At 41.1% G+C, this 26,867-nt stretch overlaps 2 protein-coding genes across 5 annotated transcripts in view; one reads left to right on the top strand and one right to left on the bottom strand.

The window, feature by feature from the left end:
* The first annotated feature begins 18 nt into the window (after positions 1 to 18).
* On the top strand, positions 19 to 5,341 carry LOC104835497 (neuferricin). Its single transcript, XM_010573503.1, has 3 exons — positions 19 to 176; positions 911 to 1,097; positions 2,670 to 5,341. The coding sequence occupies exons 1-3, from the start codon at positions 122 to 124 to the stop codon at positions 2,881 to 2,883; spliced, it is 456 nt and encodes a 151-aa protein (XP_010571805.1). The 5' UTR covers positions 19 to 121; the 3' UTR covers positions 2,884 to 5,341.
* An 891-nt stretch (positions 5,342 to 6,232) lies between these two features.
* The window catches only part of ANKFY1 (ankyrin repeat and FYVE domain containing 1), a 34,518-nt gene continuing 13,883 nt past the window's right edge, over positions 6,233 to 26,867 (bottom strand). For 3 of the 4 annotated variants that reach the window (XM_010573499.1, XM_010573500.1, XM_010573502.1), the window contains 19 exons: positions 26,020 to 26,185; positions 23,663 to 23,867; positions 22,828 to 22,896; positions 21,909 to 22,108; positions 21,383 to 21,480; positions 20,761 to 20,983; positions 19,706 to 19,804; positions 18,289 to 18,442; positions 17,169 to 17,337; positions 15,803 to 15,921; positions 15,313 to 15,469; positions 14,149 to 14,349; positions 12,889 to 13,065; positions 12,309 to 12,456; positions 11,956 to 12,046; positions 11,500 to 11,624; positions 11,134 to 11,280; positions 10,537 to 10,627; positions 6,233 to 9,766 (listed from right to left, as the gene is read on the bottom strand). In XM_010573499.1, the coding sequence (XP_010571801.1) occupies positions 9,634 to 9,766; positions 10,537 to 10,627; positions 11,134 to 11,280; positions 11,500 to 11,624; positions 11,956 to 12,046; positions 12,309 to 12,456; positions 12,889 to 13,065; positions 14,149 to 14,349; positions 15,313 to 15,469; positions 15,803 to 15,921; positions 17,169 to 17,337; positions 18,289 to 18,442; positions 19,706 to 19,804; positions 20,761 to 20,983; positions 21,383 to 21,480; positions 21,909 to 22,108; positions 22,828 to 22,896; positions 23,663 to 23,867; positions 26,020 to 26,185 (2,772 nt within the window). In that variant the 3' untranslated portion in view covers positions 6,233 to 9,633. Of the gene's footprint in view, positions 9,767 to 10,536; positions 10,628 to 11,133; positions 11,307 to 11,499; positions 11,625 to 11,955; positions 12,047 to 12,308; positions 12,457 to 12,888; positions 13,066 to 14,148; positions 14,350 to 15,312; positions 15,470 to 15,802; positions 15,922 to 17,168; positions 17,338 to 18,288; positions 18,443 to 19,705; positions 19,805 to 20,760; positions 20,984 to 21,382; positions 21,481 to 21,908; positions 22,109 to 22,827; positions 22,897 to 23,662; positions 23,868 to 26,019; positions 26,186 to 26,867 lie in introns of those variants that run through there. The other variant, XM_010573501.1, reaches the window with a different exon arrangement.

The raw sequence follows: 26,867 nt of genomic DNA, 5'->3' as shown, positions 1-26,867 counted from the left end.
GCCTGGCCGGGGCTCACCGCCTGCCTGCCCCACAGGCAGAGATGCCACCAGAGCGTTTGCCACCGGCGACTTCACCCCGGCGGGGCTGGTGGACGACGTGTCGGCGCTGTCGCCGGGCGAGATGCTGGCCATCCGGAGCTGGCTCTCCTTCTACGGCGACAACTACGATCCCGTGGGTAGGTGCTTCTGGCCGGGGTGACCGCACGTAAGGCAGAAAGGGGCACGGAGGAGAGCGGGCGGGCGAGGGTAGGCCTGCAGCGCGGCGACGGAAGGTCGGGGCACGCGGCGCTGCGTGGCGCCGGGTTTCGCCTACGCCACGTCCACCTTGGTGAGGGTCTTCCAGCCGTGCTGCGGGCGGCTGCTGGAGACCAGCGTACTGAAACCTGTGAGCCACCAGCTGGAGCTGCTGCTAAATCAGACCTCGTTTGAGGTCCGCTTTCCTCTGAGACGAAGCTTAACAGTTTTCCTGCCCTGGGCTGCCGGCTGCAGCTCTCTGCCCTGCTTTTATTCATCTCTGCTGAGCACGAGGCGCAGAGCCAACGCTGCGAGTACTGAAATTAGCAGGACTCGGGAGACTGTAGGAGCAGCAGTGCAGGGAAACTATTTTGGGGAATGAGGTGCGTGGGTGGGAAGGACTTCTGGGGTCTGCAGCTGAAAGTGGCGTTGACTTTCTCCTCTTTAATGAGTCTGTGCCCAAGCTTGTCCTGCATGGTTTTATTAATGCGGGTAAAGTGCTGTGTGATCCAAGAATGGAAAGGATGTAAGCTCAGTACGGTTTTAAAAGTGGGCCGTGGCGAGATCCACCTTTTTTTGTCTTTAAATAACAAATGTAAAAAAAAAAAACAAAACCCAGAACTATTCATTTTCGTTGCCTGGAAACGCTGTGGTCTTAATTGATCTTCTCTCCCAGGGAAGCTGGTGGGCAGATTCTATGATGAAAATGGGGCACCGACAGAAGCCTTAAGGCAGGCTGAGGCTGCGATTGAGGAAGCTGTGAAGTTCCAAGCAGAAAGTGAGCAGAGGAAGCAGCAGTTTCCACCCTGCAACTCTGAATGGAGCTCTGCTAAGGGCAGCCGATTCTGGTGCTCCAGACAGAGGTAAACCTCCGCCTTCTTGCCATCATGCTTGAACCCTTTGGAGCAGAACATTTCTGCCCTTTTTTTGGATGCCCTGAGCTTTGTCATTACCTCTCCTAGCAGGAGTGGCGGAGGAAGATGTCCCGGCTCCTGCAGCCACCACACTACGTAGTCTGTAGGTGAGGTCTGCTGACTTCTCCGCAGGAGGGCATAGGTTGGTCTTAATGTGCTGGGTGCTGGCATGGCTGGAATATGCCAGGCATGGTCCCTTACCCGGTCTGCATTCCTCAGGCTGTGCTTTCTGACAGAGGCAGAGCCAACCTGCAAGGAGCAGCGGTGCTGTTCTCCCTGTGCCAGGTTGAGCTGCTGCTGCTGTGTGACTGACTCGGAGTCACTAGATTTTTTTTCTGCCAGTCCAGCAACCGCTGATGGCCTCCACCTAGTCTGGAGTTGCACAGAGGTGTAGGTTGGGCTAGCGAAAATGTTCTCCAGTGTGAGGTGGCAGAGCAGAGCTCTGCTCACTGACCTGGTGAGTGGGTAAAAGGAAAATAAAGCGATCACTGATACTTTTAGGAATTTTATTTCTGAGGCAAAAACTCCTCTATCACACTGGAATCAAAATCAGGTTTCAGAATTTGCCACAAGTGCAGGTGATCCTCCTGTTCTTTGAAAAACAGGACGGAAATCCCATAAGGACTGTCATCTGCGCATTTGAGCAGGTTTTCTCACCTAGCAGGAATGCAAAGATTAGCTAGTGTTTTTCAGACAGTTTCATGGCCTGTCTCATGGGCTACTGCTGCAACAGTTTTTACTTAAAACCACATAAAAATGAGGTTGAGCTTTGAACAGTCATTTCCTACTTGGCCTATTTAGTTGTATTGCTCTCTCAGTTTAGGGACTATTTTGTTTTAAGATGAAATAATTTCACAGACCACATTGAAGATGCTTAGTCTTCATTTCGGTTTACCAGTAGCACTTAATACCTTGGGAATCTGCTTATATGTGTGAACGAGCTTGGGTACAGCCTTGGGACTGGGTGTTGTGTGGCAGTCGCTTGTGTAAGAGTTTACAGGCTTAAAAGATGCAGTAGTTAGGGGAACAGGCAGGATTTGGCCCACAGAGACCCTATGAAGTAGTTGCGGAAGTGACTGAGACTTTTTTTTTTCTTCTGCCCTAGTTCTCAAAATCACTGTGTTCAGTCACTGCACAGAAGGCAGCATGTGGTTATCTGTGAGCAATTAGCTACCCCCAAAAAAGGCATTTTGCCATTAGACACGCTGTGCTACATAAGGCTATGATTCTGTTTCCAGCAATAGAAATACAGGAAGCAGAAGTTGGTTGCTCCCAGAAGGGCGAGAGCATGTAGCAGCACTGATGAAACCAGGTTCAGGCCACAGGTTTCTGAAGCACAGCCAGTAAAAAGGTATCAGAAAGTTGTGGGATGTTGGCTCTTGGGAGCAAAGTCTGCCCCAGTGAGTGTATTGTTAGTTTTAACTCCCCCAGATTGTCTTGGTTTTTATCTAATGATTCTCAATTCACTGGAAATATTTTCACAGGTTTGAATTGTAATTTATTTTAATTTTCCATTCTTAGCGGGGGAGTGAACAGAGACTGGGCTGGAGTCCCCCGGAAGCTATACCGACCTGGTTCCAGGGGCAGCCACTGTGTGTGCGTGAGGACTACTGGTCCCCCATGGGGTGAGCCGGACTCCACCGAGCACAGCGGCAGAGGTGATCTGGATAATCCTCAGCTGGAGGAATACGATGGCTGCCATCCGCTGGCAGAGCAGTGTGTCCTAAAGGTGTGACTCCAAGTGCCGGATCTGAGGCGGGTGTAGAGTCCTACAGTGAAACGTTGCACTTTGGATGGGCAGCTCCAGCTTCATTCCCTTCCGTCTGTACAAATGAAGTAATAATAATTTCATGTTATTTGTGACTCTTTTTTTAATGTGCGGAGATGGAGATGAGAGAAGGAGGAAACACTTTAGCCAAGTTAGTGGCTAAAAAATCAGCAGCGGGATGCTTTCTTTCTTAGTGTTATATTTCTGTGATATTTTTACATCTGGCAAAAACTTTAAGATGCACAGCCTGAATTATATTTAAAAACCGATTTCTTGCGCAGTCAGGAAATAGATGGTTGTGTGCACAGTGGTGGGTGCAATGTGGTGTGTTTTAAGGCAGCAAGGTAGTGACCACAAGAACTGCTGCAGCATCACTGACCTCAGTTTACGCACAGTCCTCCAGTCACTAGAACTTTGCCTACTGCATTGTAGTACTAATGCTCCTTCCCGGTCACCTGATTTACTCTGGACAGTTTAAAGGTAGCAGGGAGAGCCTGAATTTCTCCTACAATTAAGGTACATGGTATCTAGGAACCTGTGCGGTTTAGTTACATACAAGCTTTATGAAATTCTTGGAGTACAGAAGGCAAAGGTGATAGCTGTATTTCCTCTTCTAGTGTTTGTAATTAGATACTGTGCAAAGAAGATAATTGGAAGCCACCTATGAGGATTGTTGTTTTATATTAACCTCACCATCCTGGTCCTGTGATTCAGTACTCTCAAACTACTCGGATCAGGAAGTTGTATTTTTAAATAAGCAATAACAAAAGCTATGTGGCAACATGACCATCCTGCTGTAATCTGCCTCCTATTCCCATTCTGGTATGTGACCTCCTCCCATGTAGTATATGTCCATCAGACTATAACCTGAGGCTAGACGTATCCTCACAAGGCCCAGCTCCCTTAAAGTCCATACATATTTTATCACAGCTGGCAAAAATCAGTAATAGGAGTGACTCCCAGAAGCACAGGGTGGGTTTTTACCATTTCTGTGTGGGGCTGAAAAGGACAAGGGAATACCTGCATAGGGCCTAGTGCTACAAACCCCAGGCTGCAGGGAAGCTGTTGGTGTTTTTCAGACAATCTACTGCTAGAATCGGTTTCTGGTGTAGCTGCAGCCCTGAGAGAGACACCCACATTACACAGAGTCCAGCAGTAGCACAGATCTGTGCTGAGCTGTGTTCAGTTCTTTTCCTTAAGGCAGCTGCCACCTATTTATAAACAGCTGGGAGTCATTAGTTTTGAGCTACTACCACCTCTCAAGAAAGTCCCACAAATCTAAGTAGTTAATAACTAGTCAGATTACAGGAGGCCTGGCAGCATTGCTTCAAAAGAAGTTATTACTTCATTACAGTGCCAGTAGGACATATTACAGCACTTCTTACCTATGTTGTTTAGATGAGGCTACAGCTGCCATGGATGGGAGCCATACAGCAACTTAAATGTGTACATGGTTGTTGTAATAAACGTTTGGGGTTTTGTGTTCGGTTTGGTTTTTAACCTGGTTCCGCTGTGTTTCTTTTCCACTGTAATCTTGAAGAGAAGTCCTCCAGGGCACTTCTAGGCAGATGTGCCAGCTTTTACTGGTCAGCAGTGGAAGTTGTCTGTGTAACTGAGCAGCAGCAGAGCCCTCAGACAGTCTTCAAGTCCCCAGTCACACTCTTAGAATGGAAACTCAGCCTTGGGCTTGTGCCATCTTTGGCCTTGGAGCAGGCTGTTCATTTCACATAACAATCCTAAAGATAAAAGCTGTGTAAAATCTGCAGGAAAGAGCTGCAAAGCAGTGCTTCATTATCTCCATAATTTGGTGGACATTTTAAGTATCAGCATGTCATTTGCTTTTGGACACATCTTCTTTAACAAGAGCTCACATTAAAAAAAATTATTGTCAAGTAGCTTTAAACAGCTATTTTCAAGATATTTAAAAGTTGCAGCAAATTCTAGATTATTAAATACTGTAAAAAGTAGTTTGTAAGGGCAAGTCAATATCACAAGTTAGAGGCCTACTGGAAGTATATCAGCTATGTAACTTCTAAGCAAGTTTCATCTTGCTGTAATGCTTCAGCACTAAGCAAATAGTGCTGAAAAGCTGAGAAGATGGTTTTGAGCTTCAAAGCTACACAAAAATCAAGTAAGCTGCTGCAGGAAGGCAAGATGGGGTGGTGTTGCTTTAAGTTAAAATTGGTTGAAAACCAATTCACAGCTTATTCCTCAGTTTAGTGTTTAGAAACACTGGGAGGGGAAAAAGTTTATCTTGCACTAAGAATAAGTCATCTATTAAAGCAAACAAGGAGACTCCCTCTCTGACCTGAACTGCTGCAAGACTAGCTGAGGTTTTAAATTAGAGTAGAAACAAGGTAAGATTCTCCCATAGTAGAAAAGGGTGGGAAGAAAACTGTGATAGTTATACAGGGGTCAAGTCAATACCAGGCAGTGCTCTAATAAAGCTCACCATGCATCTGTACTTCAGTAAGTTTTATTAATAAAAGACTAATGCATCACAATCTCACCAAGATGTTTTGGTTGGGTATACTATTGCACTGAAGCTTTCGTTTTCCTGAAGTAAAACTGCAGCAGTTCTATGCTCTTCCAGGAGGCTAAGCTGCCCACCAGCATACAACTGAATGCACTAATAGTTTGTTACTGTGTGTCAACTCAGCTCAGCTCATCCATTTAAATGGATCTGAGCCAAGAACTGACATACTCTCTGAACCAGCTCTGGCCTGTAGGAAGTTCAGATTGTTTCGTAAGACTGATTATAGATAAGTCTAGTACAAGGTATTCAAGATGACTATATGGTATAAGCTAGAACACCAGACCTTAACAGCCAAAAGAACAGTTGTAGCAGTTCCACAACATTAAAATGAATACCTGGAATAATTTCAGAACAAAGAATAAAGTTATCATGCCCAGTTAAATGTTATAGCCCTAGTTTTCCTTGTGGCTTGTAAAGGATAGCTTGCAGAGAGGCAGCTGTGTATACAGGAGAAGATACTTTCTTAACAAGGTTTCCACCTCATGATGCATTATCTAGTTATGCATTTTATTACAAGTAGAATCATTACACAACAAAGTAATGCATATTGGAAAAATACATTTTTACAATGACTCCAGACAAACATTGCAGATAAAATGCCATTGTTCGAAGACTTCCTTTTCTATTTCACAGAGGGTATTAGAAGGTTCAGAGTTATTTTTGTCACTCATACATTTTTCTAGAGATGAGTTTGCTGCAGTACCCAACTCTGCTGGTTACAGGAAAAAGAGGACTTGCCTATTAACATTTGATCTACACACAAAAAAAAAACCCAAAAAAACAAGCCTTGGCCTCCCATATTGTATATGTTAATTTATAAGCACTACGTGAGAAGTTGTACAAGCCATTGGTCTCCAGCACAGGAAGTCATTAAGGCATCTGTCAGCTTTCAGCCAGCAACTTGCTATGCTCTGTTAGCATCTTCAACACTAACATTCTCACTCCACTTAGTGGTGTGAAACAGTGACTACACCTTTTTCAGACACACAAATTAAAACTTAAGCCAGACCACATTTTGTGCTTGTATAAGAGTGCTAGATGACTGCTATCCAAAAGAATCCAGTCTTGGAACAAAAAGCTACAGTATGAACCACCACAGACTTCCCATGCAGCCCCCTTGAAGTGCCTGAAGCCTGGTTTGCCAGCATCACTTCCCAGGGGCCAAAGTTTGTTTTCCATTTACCCTTTTGTTCAATGCTTGGCAGACTTGAGTCTCAAGTTCATAGATACCACTTAAAGACAGCAGGGGTAAGAGGGGTGGGATTTTTGGTCACAACTGTAGTGTGCTACAAAAAGGAAGAGCAGTTGTTTATGGAGTTAGAAATGCGTTGACCACTACTACATTACCAAGTGCCTCCACTCACATTTGTACCCTGCTGTGGAGCACTGCCAGCAAAACTCCCCCAAAATCCCAGAGGTCTGAGAGTTCAGACCAATACTAGGCAGACTGCATGAAGGATTGAGCTCCACCAGTTTGGTGGAGTCAGCCTCTTTAGTTGAACTAGAAGAGAACTAACTTGGGTTTTGGTTCAAGTTGTGAGCTTTTCCCCTTTAACTCTGGCAGAAAGCTATTTAGAATTGGCTGGAAGGAAACTATCTCAAAGGCACTTTAAAATGATCAAATTCGCTGAATTTAGTTGCTTTAAATTTAATGAACACTTCAGGCTGTACATTAGTTTATCAATAACCTTAACTTTCCTTTCAGACTTCAGTGAGAAAGCTGGTACAGTATTGGCTGTAAAAAGCCAACTAGGAACATAACATATGGTTTCCCACATCTTTCCGAGTTTCAGGCGGTTTTAATTAATATTCTACTTTTAAAAAGAGCAACTAGCCAGCCTTAAATTTGCCATTCAGTTAAGCTGAACTTTCACAAGATCTACATTTTTCATTATTTAAAAGGTTGCTCATTCTATTAGAACTGAGCTCCCTGTTCCTTTGCCCCTTCCATCAGAGAAGTCACTGAAAAAGTGATGTTTAAATACTTCAGCAATTACAAATTGTGCCCTTTTCCAATTAAGTTGAAGTCTGTAGGCTGTGATCTTGGAAAAACACTCTTCTACCACTCTCTCTCAGTATTTTGAGCACACACTTACCACTCCACAGCACTGCAGCTCTAAACCAAGAAGGAATTCAACATGTTATCATGGGATACACTATAGACAAGACTTCTTTCACCAAATGCACTTTCTCTCCATCATTATCTTTCACTGCTAGAGACTTGCAACCAGTGATACTCTGAAATATCAGAAAGCAATGGACTAGAAGTACAGTGTTTTCCATCATCTATTTCACTCAAAAAACCCAAACTGTAGCTTGCAGTTAAATGCTTCAGACACCATTATTTTCCACCTCATTCACCTAGAGTATTATGCTAGAGATGCACCATTTGTATTAGTAACTGTTTTACAGAGACCAGTTGTGTTACCCAGGGCATTCTGTTGGAACATGACAGCAGCAGACATTAAACAGTGAGGCAAATTTATCATCCATTATTCTTCTCTAGTGTTAAGAGGGGAGATTCCAGTTATAATACATGCATATTGGAAGATCAAAGTGCAGATCAAGTGAGACTTGATGTGAAATTCATCGTGCAAATGTCAGCAATTACACCCTCTCCCATCCTCTTCCTGTACAAGTTTGAGAAAACCCTCAAGCAAGTCTCCCATAAAAGCAGCAGTCTGGTTTATCATCTCATCTTACCCCAAGACTGACAAGTCACTATTCCAAACAGGGCAATGTGTCACCAACTTGTCCATATTGTACATTGGAGATAACAGTCATTAAATAAATGCTTATGGAATAGAGATGAGGAATGCTGAGTTGACTCTAAACTAGGCTCATCTCTTGGGATGAAAACAGCCTTAACATGGCATGTAGTTTTGCTTAAGTACACATTTTTTCTGACTGAAGCCTTTGCCCACAAAATCATAACCTTGTCTATCAGCAAAGTACTTTCCTGTTTACCTAGACAACGTGGTATTGGATTTTTACAGATTCAGCATGTTTAAGAGAGCACAACCAGCCTAGATTAAAATACTGCAGCTTAATCCAAATGCCTGGCACCACACTGCCAGTACAGAATCCTTCCTTCAAGGCCAGAGTCTTAATGTTAATAGGAAGCCTCCAAATATACTCCCACTCACCAGCAATCCTGCTGAAAATGGACCCAAATTTAATGTCTAGAGGTGCAGCACATTCTACACTGGGAGGGTTACTGACTCTCCTGCAGCAGTTCACCAGGGTCTTTAAACCAAAGGAAAGTGCTACTCTCCCTCATGGGATTCATAATGCACTTCAGCATTTATTGCTGTATTGCAAGTTAGACTCCTTAGCCAGTTTTAGTGTTTCTCCATCTAGCATATGCTTAGGCCTTTCAGCGCACTTATGTTCATTTATACAAGTTTCATGAATTGGAAGGACTAGCAAGGTAAATGTGAAAGTGCAACAAAGTAGACTTTGACAGCTCTAGCAGGTATGAGCAAGAGTATTTAGGGGCTAAAACAATCTTGCACTTCTCTTGAACATGCTAAAGCTAATGAGACATTTACTGAGGAGGTATCAAGATGTGGATCTGCAATTCTGACTGCTTTGCATCAGATGTTGTAAAGCTTTCTGTTATAAGGCCACAATTCTTGAGCTATGCTTGGAACTACCCCCATTTTTTGAACAGTTTCTTTAAATGAACCGTGGTTGCAACAGCTCAGTCTAGCTTCACATGAAGTCTTCTCTAAAGAAAGGGAACATTTATCTTTTAAGACAAAGCAAAGAAAGATACCTGGTTACCCTGAAACTTAATGCCATCTCTACCAAGCAGCCTGAAAGCCACAGGACTTAATGGAGTTGCTCAGTGCAAAGCACCATGTCAAGGACAGACCTGTTTTATGTCGATTCAAACATCAGCCTAACAATTTTAGCTTCCATACCCCACTGCAACTAGAAGAGGGTCTAAATTCTTTTGTCACTTGGTTTCAATGATCCACTCGAATTCCTAGTGAAGTCTATCACAGCCCAATACATTTACAGTCATACAAAGTCATTTATACCAGTATATATCATAACAGGGTCCTTAGTTCAGTCTATTGCAGAAGACATGTATAGGCCTCCTCTTCCCTATCCAGAGGGCTTGTAAGCTGCTGTCAGGAGCGCTGACTGGGAAATCCCTTTACTTCCACAGCATACTAGGAGACTCCTCCCAGAGTCAGGACATCAAAGCAGATGTTGCAAACTCGAACTGGCTTGTTCAAATCAAATTTTATGATAGGAATCTCCTTTGTTGAGCACTTATGGCAAAGCAGGCGTCCACAGTGTCGGCTGTTAATAGAAGAGGGGTGGGAGAAAAGTGAATTCACTCATACTGAACACCAGGGTTTTACTGTCTGATAGTCTTTATCAATGACAGTATCACTAAAAAGGTACAGTAGCAATTGAAATGCTACATTTTTCTTTTATCTTGTATTCTTGTATCTTCTGATATCTCTCATCTAATAATTGAATAAATAATTGAATACTAATACCAAAAACCACATGCTGCTTCTATACTAGTCAATCACCTAGTACTACTTCAACTGATACATGTATAGTTTCTCTGGAACAGTGGGCCAAGAGAAAAGTCTAGCTTAACATCCATCTAACCCAGCATATTTCATAAAAGTTCAGACTAGTGAAAGGCAACTCCTAGCTACACAAGAGCAGCTCATGTCAGCATCATCAGTTATTTCCATATTACAAACAGCACCCCTAACCTAAGCTGCCAGTGGCTGCCCAAATCTGTCACCCGTTTCAGAGCCAGTCAGCCCCATTACTGAAAGCAGGCATCTAAATCCTCTGTTTCACTACTGGACCTTTGACGTGATTTCTCATTTCCAACAAAACAGAATATGAAGTGCACAAACTGCTTAAGATATGATTTTAGTCAGGCCACAAGTTACTGGTCTAGGACAGGGAGGAACATTTCAGCTGGATTACTGGTTATACACCTACATTAACATGGAGGTTTCCTAAACCACCAGAAGGAACAAGCCTAGCTACATTTGGAAGAGAAATCAGTTTCCCTGTAAGCACAGCAAGATGTGTCATATTACCAGTGATGCTTCCTTGTCGTGACTCCAAATTTGGCAGTGCATTCATAGCAGTTGGAGCCATCACACCAGGGAGGTTCTTTTGTCAGCATATCTGTTAAGAGGCAAAAATGTAAAGGCAAAATGGGCTCAGACACCTCTTGAGTATGCTGTAACATCAAGGAGGCTTCTTCCAGTTTTAGGTTGCACCCGGTATAATTGATTTAACTACTCTTGCAGTAGCTGCAGACTTGTTTGTAAACAATGTATACTTGCTTTCATCAACATCACATTATCCACAGTGACTATACAGCACACATTAAAGAGCAGTATCTAGGTTTTAAGCTACATTAGACTACGACACCAGCCAGGAGTCTCCATGTCTATCCTTCCAGAAAAAGTAATATTTTAAGTTTGACAGGTGTGCATTGTGCAACTTTTCAGTTAACCATGAGAAAAATTAGTATTTTTACCCCCCATTTAAAGTAGTAGAATATTCAGAAGTTCAGCCCCTCTGGAATTATTGTCATCTAAGTTAGATGTCCAGAGTTGTTTCCTCCACGGAAATATCTCATAAGCACAAGGTAAAAACACTTTCCACCTGTAGCAAGTAGTACTTACCTAGCAGTCTAAAGAGAAGCTGTTTTGTAGCAACTTGGTAGTTGAAGATATTGACTCCTTGATTATTGTTAACTCCAAGACGAGCCCCAGCTCTCACTATTGCACGACACAAGTTAGCATTTCCCTTCATGTAAGCCAACAGGAGCACTGAAAAATAAAAGCCAGACACTTCCCTGCTAACATAATAGTAGGTCTTGTGTTACACTCAGTCCAGAGCAGGATCTTTAGTTCTTTTAAGTTTCCATCTAATGTTTGCATCTTACTGTATTTAACATACTACTGCCAATTATTCAAGCTTTAAAAGTGACACACCTTTAATATGATTTGATTGACTTTAAAGTTTAATAGCTATTGAATCTCACCTACCTGTGTTTCCTTCAGCATCAGGTTTGTCTAGAGGGTACTCTGGCATACACTCCAAGAAAAGGTCACAGATGGCTGCTGCGTTATCTTTCCCATATTGTCCCAAAATATGCATTGGTGACTGGCCTCTGGGGAAAAGAGGTTTTTATGCTGATCGAAGTCTGCTTGATACTACAGTAACTCATCCAACTCTCCTTGTTTTCAAGTTTGGTTCAGACTTAAACAATGCCACACCTAAGTACCTCAATACATCACACACAACTGCCTACTTTAACTTCCTTTTCTTGGTATACATAATTTCCACACAATTTAGTCACAGCATGCTCTGCACACTTCACTGTAAAATTAGTGTAGAAATACTACAATCCAAGCCAAATCTGTGGCTTTTATTTAGTCATACTAGCACATATTTTAAAATAGATCGTTGTTCTTCTAGTCTGTTAAGACTATAATAATTACCTAATATTAAACGCTTCTGCATCTACATTGCACTCCGTGAGAAGGACCCGGATATTGTTTAGACGGCCATGCATCACTGCCAGATGAAGAGCTGAAAAGTAAAAGAGAAGCTTCAAGAATCTGAAATGGTTAATGTCGGCAATAATTACAGCTTGATAAAATTAAGCACTCCCCTTCCACTTCCCCCACCTTCCCTCTCCAAAACTCCTTCCACCAGCTTTGATTTCTTGGACTTCATTCTTTTTCACCTTTGAAGAATGAGCCCATTCAGTGGGCTATTTCTACCACTAGGAGATACCATTAACAGACCTACTGAAGTGTTTACATCTACTTGTATAACTGTAGAAGTTTACCATTATTTCCATTTTCATCTACAGCTGCAAAGTCTACTCCATTCTCCAGAAGGACTGAGCAAATAGTGGGCAAATCTTGCTGGGCTGCTAAGTGAAGAGCAGTCTGACGATGCTTAGTCAGTTCATTCACCTGGGCACCTGCCAGCAGCTGTCAAGATGCAAAAAGGAATATGTTCAAAAATGTTTTCAGGGCTATTAGCCCACAGTTTTATTTCTGTGAATGAAGCACACAACTCCACTGTACAGAGATATTTCTAGGCCTCCAGTATATATAAAATGCTATCATTACTGAGCTGCTGCAACTTGTGTTCATGTTCAAATCTGTAGAAACTGCAAGATAAGGTTCCTCCTTTAAAGTGAGCCACACTACCTAGTAGTTGCTGCAAATCAAACATGCTCATGCAAAGGCTACTGATGCAGCTCAGCTAGCAGTACAAGCTAAGGGAACTTTATGCAAGTCTGAGTTCCGTTTCAGAAAGAACGGTGTCACCTTCAGCTGACTTCTCCAGCCTAGAGACAATATGCATTAAAGCAGAACGTGTATTTTTAATTACAGGAAAAATTACTCTCCAGTACATACCAGATTACGCACAATGATCTCTGAGCCAGCTTGTACAGCCAGATGGAGAGGTGTTAGTTTGGAGGCATCCTGGACCCGGGAGTTTACATTAGCCTGTACGCTTATCAGGAACAGCACACTCTCAATGTCAGAGTTCTGAACAGCTACATGTAGGAAATTCCGACCCTTATTATCAACCTGTGGCAGAAAGGGCACGTGAAATGAAGTCCATTATTTCTGTAGAACAGCAAGTTGTTATGTAGTAGGATGTACTTTCACTAAGAGATACTTGTTCCCTCTACTTGAGGTGAATTGTAGAATCTTGTTCCTTTCACTGCTTGACATTAGAGACTTATTTGATAAATGTGACTATCAAATAACTGAACTGAGAAATTATCAGCTGCAACTGCTCACTCTAGTCTGCTTTAGACTACTTTATTTGTACCTTATAACCTTGTCATTTCTTGACCATACACTGGAGAGTATTATGACAGACAAAAAGTTAGCAGCTGTTGTCCTAAGTACAGAGCAGCAGTCAATGATAAACTTGATTGAGACAAACTTGAATCAATCTGGCAGTTAACACCAGAGAAGGAAGCAACATGCAATCCTGCCACACTGATGCAAAGTGTATTCTTTTTTTTGGCTTAATGCCAAGTGCATGTTGCTGTTTATCTTTGCCTTAAAGCTAATGTTAAAGCATATTTAGAACTGGCTGTATTTGTAACCATGTTTTAGATATATTACAAGAGCTCACTAAGCACTCAAATACTTTACTAGTAATTAAACTTACATAGGGTAGGAAGAAACTCCTGAACAGCTGCCTGAAGTGTCACACCAGAAGCCTGAAGATACAGTTGGAGGTCTTATAGTTCAGCAGTGCAACATAACATCTATTATTCACTTACTTTAGGTCAGGGTTTCTGTTTTGGATAGCTTTAGGAGAGCTAAATAGATTATTTTTGTACTAGTCCAGCACAAGACAAGAGTAGAGCTAGAACTTTCTCCTTATATACATATAAGCCTGTTCCTCAATTTAGTACTGACAAGATGAGATAAGGTTTGATGAGACACTAACCCTTGATGTTCTTACTCTCACATAGCGAGTAGGTGTACACACCTACAGTTTCCCAATAAATCTTGCTACAGAAAACTGGCATCTGGCAAATGTCATTCCATGTAAAGCCATAAAAGGACAAAGCAGAAATTGCTAGTGGAACACCTGTTACCACAAACTAGTGCACTAGGACGACCAGCATGCTTTGAATACTCCCAGCTTACCTGTTCAGCAGCTCCTGGTTCCCTCTTCAGAATTGCTTCAGCCGCTTTGTTATTTTTATACGTCATAGCACATGCAAAGGGAGTCATTCCTTGCCTGTCACGTACATTCAGCTTAATATCTGGATGTGAAATCATAAGCTGAATGATAACGTTATGTTGGTTGCTAATGGCAACATGGATTGGAGTTCTTCCTTCTGCATCCTAGAAGGAAAGCAGAAGTTGGTTATATGAAGATTCAGTAATACACAAATCCCTCCCTAATTCTGAAGGGTTGAGGAAGCTTATTAGTTTAGTTGTGACATACCCAGCTGCCTTTGGCTGGGACACCCAACAGTTGCAGTGGGAGCTCAAATCCACAGTGTAAGTAAAACAAATTGGTATTTGTTTCTCCAAATAGGTTGACCTCAATCCTGTGCTATACAGCCATTTAAGTAGCTCAGAGTAACATTTCCCATTTAATCAGATATTTTGGGGGCAGAGATGAGCATTCAAACTTAAGTCTAGCAAATTCAAATAAGGTGTTCAATCATTTGTCTGTATCAAGCAGCAGTTTACAGTCATGGCTGCTTTGTGACTATGTGTTGTGTCATTCATTTTGATGTCATTTTCAATAGCATCAGGGCCTAGAAGTGTAATACATTAATTCCTTTTGTTGCTATTTGTCAAGCTTCTGTTTAAGGATTACAGTGTAATAAAAAATGAAGTGTAATTCATACTTACATCACCTCAGTTTACTCTAACAGAAGACACTTCCCAAACATGCTAACAAAATAGATTATTCTGGAGCTTTACACTATAGCTGATCTAATGATCAATTACAGCAGAATACAGCCCTGCTCCTGCCATTAATTCACACTAGGGACAGAAGAGTTGAATTCAATCATTATATCAGAAAACTAACACTGCAAGAAGTTTTCTGTATCATTATTTTCCTTCAGTATAGCTTCCTGAGTTAAGTCATCATATGGGTGGATAAGCACTAGATCTCGTAAAAAGGGACAGGAAAGAAAGTAGAACTGCAGCCAGTCATCGCATTGGCTCAGCCATAATAGAAGGATGTTCTTTTTATGAAGTAAAATACACAGCTGAAAGGAAAGTTTGTTTTCACTGTGTTATAGGCAAAGAATCAGCTTCAAAGAAGCTGTACAGAATTTCTCTACATACCTGAGCATTGACATTGGCACCAAACTCCAAAAGGCACTGGATCACCTCTTCTAGTCCCCAGCAGGCTGCCAAGTGTAGGGGTGTCTGTCCATCATGAGCTTCCTCTTCTCCTTCTCCATTTGGGCCTGGCTTTCTGGGACTATTCACATCACAACCACTAAAACAAATACCATACAGTCCATTTATTACGTTTAATCCAGATTTAAACTGTTCCAAACAAGGGTCAGAAAAAATTTTACAACTGCTAACACATTCTACAGAAGCACAAATTCCTGGTTTTAGTTTGACTCTTGTCATCAAGAACATGATAGTAATATAGATAACACAATGTGTCTTTAAGATTAGTCAGAATTCCATAAGTGCCATCCACCCACCAAAAGTCTAATGAAGCACATACCTGTTACTGGCTCAAAATAGCATTCAATTAATTTATGCTAGGAAAATATGTACATGCACATTAGAAGGTTTGTATTTTAGAAAGGGGTCTGACCTGCGAATAAGAAAGCATGCTATTTGTTCACTGTTTTCATCAATCGCTCTGTGAAGAAGAGTTTGTAAGCAGCCACTTGGTCCTGACCCCCAACAGGTTGAATCACAGCCATGCCTAACCTGGAAGGAGAAGCACAATGAGGCAGTGAAGTTTTTTCGTCTCCAGCAGGCTCCTACTACTTTATATAGCCCTTGACTAATGCTTCTGAAACATTATCCCTTAGAGGCAGAATTTGAGATGCTCTATCTATTCTTGTGACAGTCACTGAATTTCAGGAAGCTACTTTAATGTCTTCTGGATGACTATTTTATCTGCCTACTCTGTAATACTTTATTAGGTAGTGTTTACTAACAATCCAGATATTCACCCATATACTCTGAATAGACAGGTCTTAAGCCAGTTTGGCTAACAGTTACATCACTTTCAGCAATGACAAGCACCTAAAGTGAGTCAAGTAGCATCAGCAGACATTGCCTTTGAAGGTCTGGCCCATTTACTTGCTTTCCTATACATTCAGCTAAACAGAGGTAGTTCTTCAGCTAAACAGAGATAGTTTTTTTCAGTAACTGTATTTCTAATATTTGCATTCCTAATATTTGTATCCTTGTACTACAGAACTACTTACTCAAGCAATGTGGCACTTAAATAAGACTTGTTCCACTCCACTTTACAAACTATTTACAAGGTTTATACGTAAGTAGTTTCAGTGTTGACTCCATAAAGATTCTTATCCAATACCAGCAGTAATGGTCAAGTACAGTTACAAGATGTACTTTTCAGGTCATCAGCACAGCTTTTTAATAGTTGTCTCTAGCAGACAATAACTGGACATCAGAGACAAAGCCTTCAAGTAACTTCCTTAAGAAGGAGACATAAGGAGGTCTACTTGCGTCCAGGAATTCTCCTGCTGGATCACCTATGCCTGAAAGTAAATAGTCTTGAAAGTAAATATAAGCCTTTAAAGGCCTTGATGGAACTTTAAGATGCAATAAAACCCAGCACATACTCTAAAGCACACATATGAGTGTTCAGTTTTATTCAAGATGCTGATCATTACATAAGTCTGGTATGCTAGAGACTGATGTTTTTAGTACATCATTACTCTTTCCAGGATCAGGAATCCAGATAGCATATTCTATACTTTTATCACAGTGGCTGCAAGATATTTGGCTATGCAGACTACAGTGTTTATAAAAGATTTCCCAAGAAAAAGGAACTTCTGGTGAAGAAAAACCTCTAGAAGTTAGACAGTGGTATAAGACTACTCTGTTCTCTTCATGCATTGAGTTTAGTTTTGCTGATAAGCCCATTGCTGCTAGCAAGATGCACAAAAATGAGACTAAATTAAGTCAACTGACAGTCTTACCAGAGTTGATGCAATATCTTCCAGGTTATTTTCTAAGGCAAGCCATAAAGGAGGATTTCCTTTCTCATCTGGCACAGACATGTCTGCTCCTCTGGTACAAATAGCATCAACCACAAGAGGGAGCTGGTTTTTTATAGCTAGCTGTAAGGCAGTCTCTCCATCCTGTGTTCTGTAATGGGTAGATTTTGAAGCATGTTACTCCTGCACTATAAAGTTTGGACTCATATTACAGTAAATTCTTGGCTTCGCCAATAAACATCTTCATGCGTGTTGTTTTTGCTGTGGTCAGACCACACCTCTACAGCCAAGCAAACGCACCATGTTAGTTTTTCATCACAGCTATGTAATTTACCTTCCTTTAACCCCTCCCTTTAGTAGCAAGTAATTGATTTCTAAGTTTGAAAAGCATGTTAGTGTTCTTAGCTCAGAGACACTGTCCCTTCCTTAAGTGCAGCCATTATTTGAACAGAGTTCCTTCAGTGCAAGCCTACTGCCACAGAAGCGAACAGCCTTGTCTGCACTGTGGCAACACTTCAAGCAAGTCAGAAATACCAACTGTTAAAAAACTGAAGTTAGAACAGCAGTATTAGGTAGTTCATACCCATGACATTCATTACAGTAGAGCTCGCCAAATTTCAAAGAAAGCCTGTCAGTCATGTAAGCAGATAAATGTTTTGTTAAGTCTAATATCAACCTGTCTAGGAGATAACTCGGGAAGCAAGTTCTATCAGAATCTTGTTACTGGAGCTGCATCCAATTATTTTAGATGGTAGAAAACTTGCAGCTCCCACAAGCCAGCAAATAGATCAGACTACAGAAGTTCAGTACCATGCTTCTTGGACTTGAGAGTCTGTTACAGAGGATTCTGTTCTACCTAGAATTAAGTGGAACCTCCCTCTGCAGCCTCAAGTAGAGGTACTGACCAGTGGAACTATATATAGGTCCAAGTTCACATATGTAATCCCTCAGCCATAACTAGTACCATAAAAAAACCCACCAAACACATAACTATGCACAAATCATGATTTGAAACCAATTTTAAGACATTATATAAAGGCAGTCATAACTACCTGCTCCTAAATACATATCCCGTTGAGTGTTGTATCAGTTAAGATCTTACCTGACATTTATATCTGCCTGATGTTCCAGCAAAAAGAGTGCACTCTTACTGTCTTGTCTCTGTATTGCCATATGTAGCAGAGTCTGTCCGTCTGACATTGTGTCATTGATGGACGCCCCAGATCCAAGCAGCTGAGCTGCTATTGTGTGCATGCCTAAAGAGTTAAAGCTCATTAGTATTTTACCTTCAGTTCTATAAAACAGAGACACTGAAGATTAATAAATAAAGCTTCAAGCCTTCAATTTCAATAATTGCAGTAAGAGGTGCACGGAATCAATGCTAGAGCCTATTAAAATTTACATACATGAGCTAACCAACCCATGACTCTACCCAGCTTGAATATTCTTTTACAGACTTATTGAATATTGATTACTGAGTCCTTTTGGTCTTGCTTGAAGACACAAGATACGGTCTGGTATACAGCAGAGCTTTCCCATTAGTTCTGCCAACCCAAATGTAATAGAATCCTCCTTAACCATACCTAGCCTAATCCTTCATATCACTTCAGACTTTTGTCCAACAAACATTAACTTTGGTATTACATTCCTAAGATATTCCCTTGAATATTACAGTATTAGATGTTTAGCTTAATTCCTCCTCCTTTATCTCAGAAGCAGGTATGGGCAGTGGTAGACAGAAAGCTACATTTTAGTTTCCTTTCATTGGAAAGGAAAGTGAAAAGCCTAGACAGTAAAGAAGTTTGTTACATATGGATGACATCTAGCGCTGCCATACAGAGAAACATTACCAAGTGTTCTGACTCATCTCTCAAGTCCAGAGTATGAGTAGCCATGCCCCATACAGTCACTGTTTCCAACTCAGTAGGAATTGATTCAGTAGTGACCATGCCACTTCTTTCTTTTGATGATGTACTGATACTGTTGAAATGTCACTTGGCTGCAAACAGGAATACCTAGTTTCCCCCCAAACCATTTCCCTCCACATTTCAGACAAGAAAGCATCTTCTGAATCAGTATTTCAAGTTCCATTCCCCTTAACAGCTGCTTAAAGTAGCTCATTTTCCCTTTGTAAAGGTCAGCATTCTGTATTAACCAGTGTCTAGAACAGAGTTAACCATGAACAGACAATACAGTGATCTGCTATGAAAACTACTAGGGAGTTCGCAGTGGAACAGTTCCACAGAACTGCGAATACAGTTGTGGGCAAGAGGCTCCATGCTACCTGCTAGTCAAGAAGGTAAGCTGTAGGGCTAGAAATCTATCAGTGAGTCAGATGTGACTATTCAGTTTTACAAAGTGAAGAATTAGCTAAAGCTTTCCTTGACAGCTTCTGACTAGCAGCACAAGCTAGGACATGAACACACATCTGCTGGTTTGTCTTTAAAAAAAAAAAAAGAAATCTTATCCACATCATAGCTTCCATACAAAAATTCTCATCTTGTTTTGAAGGCACATACCTGTCCAAAGAGCCAATCCCAGCACAGTCTGGTCTCTCGAGTCCTTTAGACTAAAGTCAGGAATAATTTGCAAATTGTTGGTAGCATGAAGAGCATTAGCTACAAAGAAACCACAGGGAATTAGAGTGCTCTTGTACTTGAGCTGCAGTTGCACATTGAAAGCTGCAGCAGTAGCAATGTCCCATTTTGAAGTAGGCCGTTCCTTTAGCAGTCAGTTTGAAAGATCTGAGCAAGATACCTTCAGTTTCCCAGATGTGATACTGCTTAGGATTCAGGTAGTATTGCCACTACTGCCTAATCTTAATACTTATACTAAAAAACATTCAACTTTCTAGCTAAGAGGCTTAAATTGCTCCCTTTATCTCCAAACAGAGTGGCATATACAAAACTCTGAGAATGAGGAGTGGAGGCTGTACTGCAAGATGGTGGCAGCACACTTCCTTCTCAGCTCCCTGGGATGGAGGATATTCTCCCCAATTCACCTACTCCCTTCTAAATCCCACTTATAGTAGGAGACAAAATAGGCCTTGCTTCAGCTGTCAAACTCCCTTCCTGCTGCTAGAAAGAAGCTGAACTAGGAGCATTTAATAAACCGTTACCTCCTAGTATTTCAGTACCAAAGTTTCAACTCAACTATAATACTAGCATTACTCCATACAAAACAGTCTTACTGAGAGCTGGGGAAGGCAGAAGTCTAACCACAGAAAGATGCCTTTATCCATATTTGATTCCAGCATTTACCTGAACCAAATGCTTTGGCAGGGAGAGAAAAAGGATCTCAGTTGTACAGTTAGAATACAGCCTGGGGCTAAGTGTTCAAGTCCATCATCCATAGTGGAAAATTTAGAAAGATTCATGGGCAAATTAATTTTCTAGTCTTAAGCAGATAATTTGAATTTAAGACTGTGTTTAGCCAGTCTTATTAATTGCTCTACTTAAACAATGTTTACAGGAAGACATGCTTTATTAGTAGTTTGTCAAAACACAGTTTAGATGCCATCTTGACATACTGATCCACTACAGCATCAATACTGTCTGAACCAGAAAAAACTTACCTTTTTGTTCCAGGATGACTGACACCACATCTGGGTGATTGTAAGCAATAGCCATGTGAAGGGGAGTTTGCAGATAAACATTCTCTGCTGTTGGAGAAGATGCATCCTTCTGACCAAGCACTGCTTCTGCTGTCTGGATGTTTGGATTGGCTCCTTGTTGCAGAAGTTCTGCTGTCAGGTTTGCTAGGCCATGCCTACAGGCTGTATGCAGTGGTGTTTCTCCCTTTAATAAAGGGGGTACTAGGTTAACAGCTTGGACATGAAGAGAAGTAGCTTTTAAACTACTATGCCCACAAGAATTGACATGAAGAGCTTAACTCCTAGTAACTGGAGGTCCTTAGGACTTTCAAACTACCAGAGTTAGCCTATCTTAAGAACTTTATTAGAACAGGCACTGAGGAAAGTGTTAAAAGCATATTAACAACTGGTGATGCTGCAAGAACAGTGCCACGAGAACGCAATTGTGTCTGATCACTAGTAAATATCTGAAAACATGCAAAAGGCTCAGCAGGTGTTCCAACTTGCTTTAAGCTATGGTTAACAATGATGGATCTCTGCTATCTTATTTCTGAATAGAAATAAGGAAACTTTCAGACTACAGTCTATAAGTTTCTGCTTTTACCCATTTATTTTGGTGGTTGACTTTTGCTCCATGAGTTGCTAGGAAGAGAGAAGCTGCCTCATTTCCTGCACCAGCTGCCCTCTGAAGCAAGCAGTTTCCTAAAGAAAAACCATGAACGCTGTTAAAGTGCTATTCCAACCACACTTTGATACTAACAAGTGTGCTAGCACCTTCCACACTACCTTGCAACATTAAAGTTCAAAGCCAACAAAGAAAATCCTACCGACTAGTAGTCCCCTTGCAATGCTGGTCTGTGATGTGCACTACCATTTAGCAATTACACATTTTGAAACTGTAAAGAGGATACTAGGACCTGGCAAGGAGTCCAGATTTTCTGTCACTTCCTGAAAGTCAAGCTCAGCTTGGGGCTGTCAGTGTTCCAGCTCTGGTTAAAGCTACTACCACCTACCATTCATTACACAGCAAATGCGGTTGAAACCTCATTCAGGTCCTCAGAGTGCAGTTAACATTAAGCAATTAACTTACAAGCCTTCCACCTACACAGAAATACAAACTTCTGTTTTACCTGTTACTGTGTCTGGAGCATCTGTATTGCTGCCTCGTTGGATCAACCTTGCTGCAAAACTGTTCTCATCAAATGAGGTTCCATTTACAACAGGGGCATCCTCAAAAGGGTTTACAGACTGATCAGACGATACAGTGATATACTGAACTGCAAGCCACAGAGCTGTGCTTCCTTCATGATCCTTCAGCTCCAAGTCTAGTCTAAAAATAAGAGTTAATGTTCCCCAATTTATACCTTAAAAAGTGGTTCCCCAATGCAGCTTTAGCTTCAAGTGTCTGAACAGCTGTACTAGTTTATCTAATACCTCACTGACAACTTTCACTTGCCAAGATACCTACTGTAGCTCTAGTTACTTCAGAGAATTTGTGAATACTCTGAAACAAGCAAGACACCTTTTAGTGACTACTAGATTTAAGCTCATTGCTCCTAGGAGAAGTGTGGCCCTTGTAGATTTGGGCTCCCACTACATGTAACAGAGGCAAATCCTCTTGTATTTGAGTAAACTGTGTACAAGAAATGCAAATTCAACTACAAAGAAACCAAGTTAAATGAAGTATTCTGCTTCATCACCCTAAGAAATCACCTGTATTAGCTTTAAGCAGAACCCAAGTTGAACTCAAGAACATATTCAGACATTTTAAGAGTCTTATTACTCCTTTTAGCTCCACTACAAATGAAGTTATTGCTACATTTCACCTAGCCCTCTTTGAAAAACAGAGGTGCCATTTGCTTCCTCTTTACAGTAGGGCAAAAACTTACTTGGCTTCTGGCATCTTAAGTTATGCAAAGCCTTTACACTTTTGCATCCCATGCCTATTGCTAGCCTTATTGTAAAGCAAAAAGGCATTGAAGAGTTGTTAAACCAGTTTTCATATCTTCACTGTACAAGGTACCCTCAGTGTATTTAAGTGATACTTACTGTTTGCACTGGAGAAGCTGACTGAATACAGGTTCATTCCTGACCACAATTGAGACATGTAATGGGGTCCTGTAATTGGAGCAAAGTAGAGTTACATTAGTAATAAGGAGACACTTAAGATTTTGTCCATGGTCACCAACATGACCCTACAGATTTATGGGGTTAACTCTTGTCTCTGCTTTCAGAAAGGCACAAGCACCTCTTGAAAGAGCAATCTACCCTTTTAGTGGACATGATTCCAGTTAATTTAGTAGTAAGCAACTGTTTACACTAATATAAGAGCTAACCTTTAGGGAAAAAGCACAAGAGCTTGACCTATCAGAACTGACTAGCTGATATACTCTAAGTCTTCTATGTCATTTTATGTACTTGTTTGCCCAACCTAACCCATAAAGCAGTTTACAGGCCCTACACTTCAGATAAACACAATGCAGACACTAGCTCTTTAAGATAATTTCAGTTCCACTGACAGCTTCAAAGAGAAGTACCTTTCAGGAATACTGTTTGTCATTTTAGTTAGCTTGCTTTACTGTTCAGTGATTCAATAAAGGCAAATTAATTATGTGCCATGTGTTCTGACACAATCAACTCACCCCAGCTTTCTATAGCTGGGCTATGTTTAACTAGTCATGACAGGGTACCATTCAGCCTGCACAGCTTTCTGCTTTGAGTGCTACCCACAGGTATCAAACTGGATTAATGAATTCACCTCTCCTGCTTCCAGGATCACCTGTGCTTTGCTGTCAGACCTGAGCAAGTTCTTAGCAGGCTGCATCTAATCACTACTGCATTATCTGTTAAAATGGTAGCAGACTTTACTTGACCCAGTATTTACCTTCCTTTGTTGTCTTGCATATTTGGATTGGCTCCTGCCTGTAAGAGGGACTCTGCTATCTGTGCCATCTCTGCCATGACATCTGGCAAATGCTTCTTGGGGCTGTATGATGCCACAAGGTGCAGAGGAGTCTCCTGGTCTCCCAATGTAGCAGCATTCACACGGGCACCATTTTTTATGAGAAAGTTTGCAGCAAATTTATCTCCTTTTGTGAAACAAAGCAAGGTTATTTATGGATAGATACTTTATATACCCTATATACTTTATACAAGTCCAGAAAATGGATACACATGATTTCCCTCCATACCATACAATCACTCCAAGTGTCTGCTCTTAGAATGCCTTAGCAATAGGTAACTTCAAGTACACTCCACTGCAAAGTCAGGATTAAAAGATTTCATAACAACCCCTTGGAAAAAGTGTTTTGCCCAGAGGTTACATGTCACTCAAGTTCACACACTAGTTTACTTGTTATGGTGATACTGAGTTTGCTAGTTCCTCTATCAAGATAAATCCATTGCTGCTTTAATGCACAATCGGACAAATCATGATACTAAATATATAACTAATTTTTGAACAAAAGGTACTATTCCAGGGCATCAGTCAAAAGTGTGTAGTTGAAGTTAGTCATCATCTGTTCAGTCTTGCTACATAAACAAGCAATAACACAGACTTTGCTCTTGAAAGTTTGGGCTCCATTATATATAGGGTAAGGGCTTCAACAGTTAGGACCCACCATGTACAGCATTCCTAAGAACTCCCTGTTGAGAGCTTCTCAGAAGTCAGAACTTAAGCCCACTTCAGTACATGAAACCTTGGACTTGAAACACCAAGATGCAGAGAATGACTTCAGGATAATACAAGTCTCCCTTACTCCAGAGACTACTTTGAATAGATATATTCACAAGCTGCTTGTCCTGAATGCAAGACTGGAGAACAAAGATGACTGTTCAGCTGTTTAGGCAATACAGATTGCTGTATCATCTCTGCCAGTAAAAACTAAAATCCCACTTTCTGATTTCCATATCTAACATTCCCCCACTCGCCAGTGATCATAGGAAGTAAGAATCATGTGGCAAGTTCAGACAATTTGCTTTAGCTCCATTTCCAGAACATGTGATTGTTAACAGTAATTAATTCACTGAAGCTTTGGTTACTGAAAAGCAAGCATTCATTCTCAGAGCTCTAGCTTAGACTGGAAGCAGACATTAGAACTAGAGGACAAATGCTAGTATTAAGTATGAAGAGCAGCCTGCTGCAATCTTTCTAGTGCTTTATAGGGCTGCAGCCATCATAACACTGACCTATGCCTAGAAGGCCTCCTATTCCTGCTGCTGAAGTTTCATTCACAGGATCAGACACCAGCATTACCCTGTTTAGATACGTAGGAGATTAAAGGAAGAAGTTGGGAGCTGTATGCTGAGTTTACAAAACTTAAACTACTTCTAAGAGTCCAGAAGAGCTTGCTGTTAAAAATAAACTCATGCTTTTAATTTGTAGCACTACAATACCCATGAGGTCCAGTCATAGGTACAATTCCTGTTGTGCTTGGGTTTCTGGAACAGAAAGAGCTGCCAGAGATATCACTGCAGGCAACTAGTAGCACAAGGCATTCACTACAGATTTTTACCAGACTTTGGCCATCAGCCAAGATGATGCTGCTCCAAAGCCTTCAGAACACTGTGGCCATGGCAACCAGGTCCTACTGTGCTCCAGTTCTCATAAGATGCATTTTCCACTCTAAGGTGGAGAACAGCTCAAGATAATCATGTAGTTGTACTCAGACTTCACTCTGATAACTATGCTACTATCCACTGGAGCTTTGAAGATATTCACACTGGCACAGAAGCACCTCCACCTGCACCTCATCTTCTCCCAGTCAGTTTTCCCCTCCCCTAAAACTGCCGTCCAGTAGCAAGGACCCTTGCTGTTAACCATAATCACAAAGAAGCATATGTTGCATTCAACACAGGTCTAGAAAAAAGGCTTCATCTTAATTTGTGATTAGGCTGTCATGTTTGATTCAACTATTTGTCAGAAAAACATTGTGTTGTCAAATTAGAATATTCTCAGTATCTCCCTACATTTCTTCCTTTAGCAGACATTACTCTACTAGATTGCTTCTGATGTCATGTAGTGTAAGTTTCATTCACCAGCCAGCAGGCTAGCTTTCAGATCCCAAATAAGAGTTTGTTTTTAAGTTTAAAGAAAGAAAGAAATAGGATAAAGTTCATCCTTGACTACAATTTTCTAACTGAAGTGTCAACTACAGAGTGACACAGGAACAGACTTTGGAACATATATTCCACACTGGGAACAACTGCAAGTTAACAAGGCTTCATATCCTGCTTACTTACCTCTTTGGATGGCTTTATGTAATAGACTCCAGCCTCTCTTGTCTGCTCTATCTATGTCAGCCTTGTAGTTGACCAGTGTAGTTGCAATACTCTCCAATCTTTGGGCAAGGGCTAGATCCAAAGCAAGATCTCCATTGTGATCCAATTCATTGAGCTTCCCAGGAAGCTACAACACAAATTCAGTCAATTGACATTAGAGGTAGGTTCACCAGCCCAACATAATATTTTAACAGCCCATTCCAACTACCATAATGCTAGGCCTTCAGCTCTAATGCAAAATACTAGTGCTGCATTTAGGTAAGTGCATTTTACACAGTAAAACAATTAGAAGACTAGCATCACCACATGCGAGTCTACTCAGAACTGTTCAATAAGAAAACAGGAGTTCTGTTTGCAAGCCTTGTTTAACTCACAAGAAGCAAGACTACTACACTCTTAAAGGATGCTGCCTATTTAGGCATATTCAACATAGAACTAGGAAGAATTATTCAATTATTCCTTTAAGATACTTCAAATCCCAATTGGATTAGCACCTAAGTGTGCTAAATACTGCTACAGTCCCAGCTTCCAATTAGGATTTGAGGCATCTTAAAGGACTAATTCAATAATTCTTGATAATTAATACTTGAATAATTCTTCCATCCCCCAACAAGGGGGACAACTTATTTGCTAGTTGTTTAGAGTGTTCATCCAAACAGAACACCTGTTACTTCAAACATGCAGTAAAAGAGGAAAAGCATTTGTTCAAAGAAATGATGCTTACTGAACTGCCATGAAGCAGCCAAGTTGACTATGACACAACTCAGCTTTAGATGTATATAGCATTATCAGGTACTGGATTTTATTAG

This window comes from Haliaeetus leucocephalus, unplaced genomic scaffold, assembly GCF_000737465.1.
Source record: "Haliaeetus leucocephalus isolate CR32 unplaced genomic scaffold, Haliaeetus_leucocephalus-4.0 Scaffold395, whole genome shotgun sequence".
NCBI lineage: Eukaryota > Metazoa > Chordata > Aves > Accipitriformes > Accipitridae > Haliaeetus > Haliaeetus leucocephalus.
This window is presented reverse-complemented; position numbering and strand designations above follow the sequence as displayed.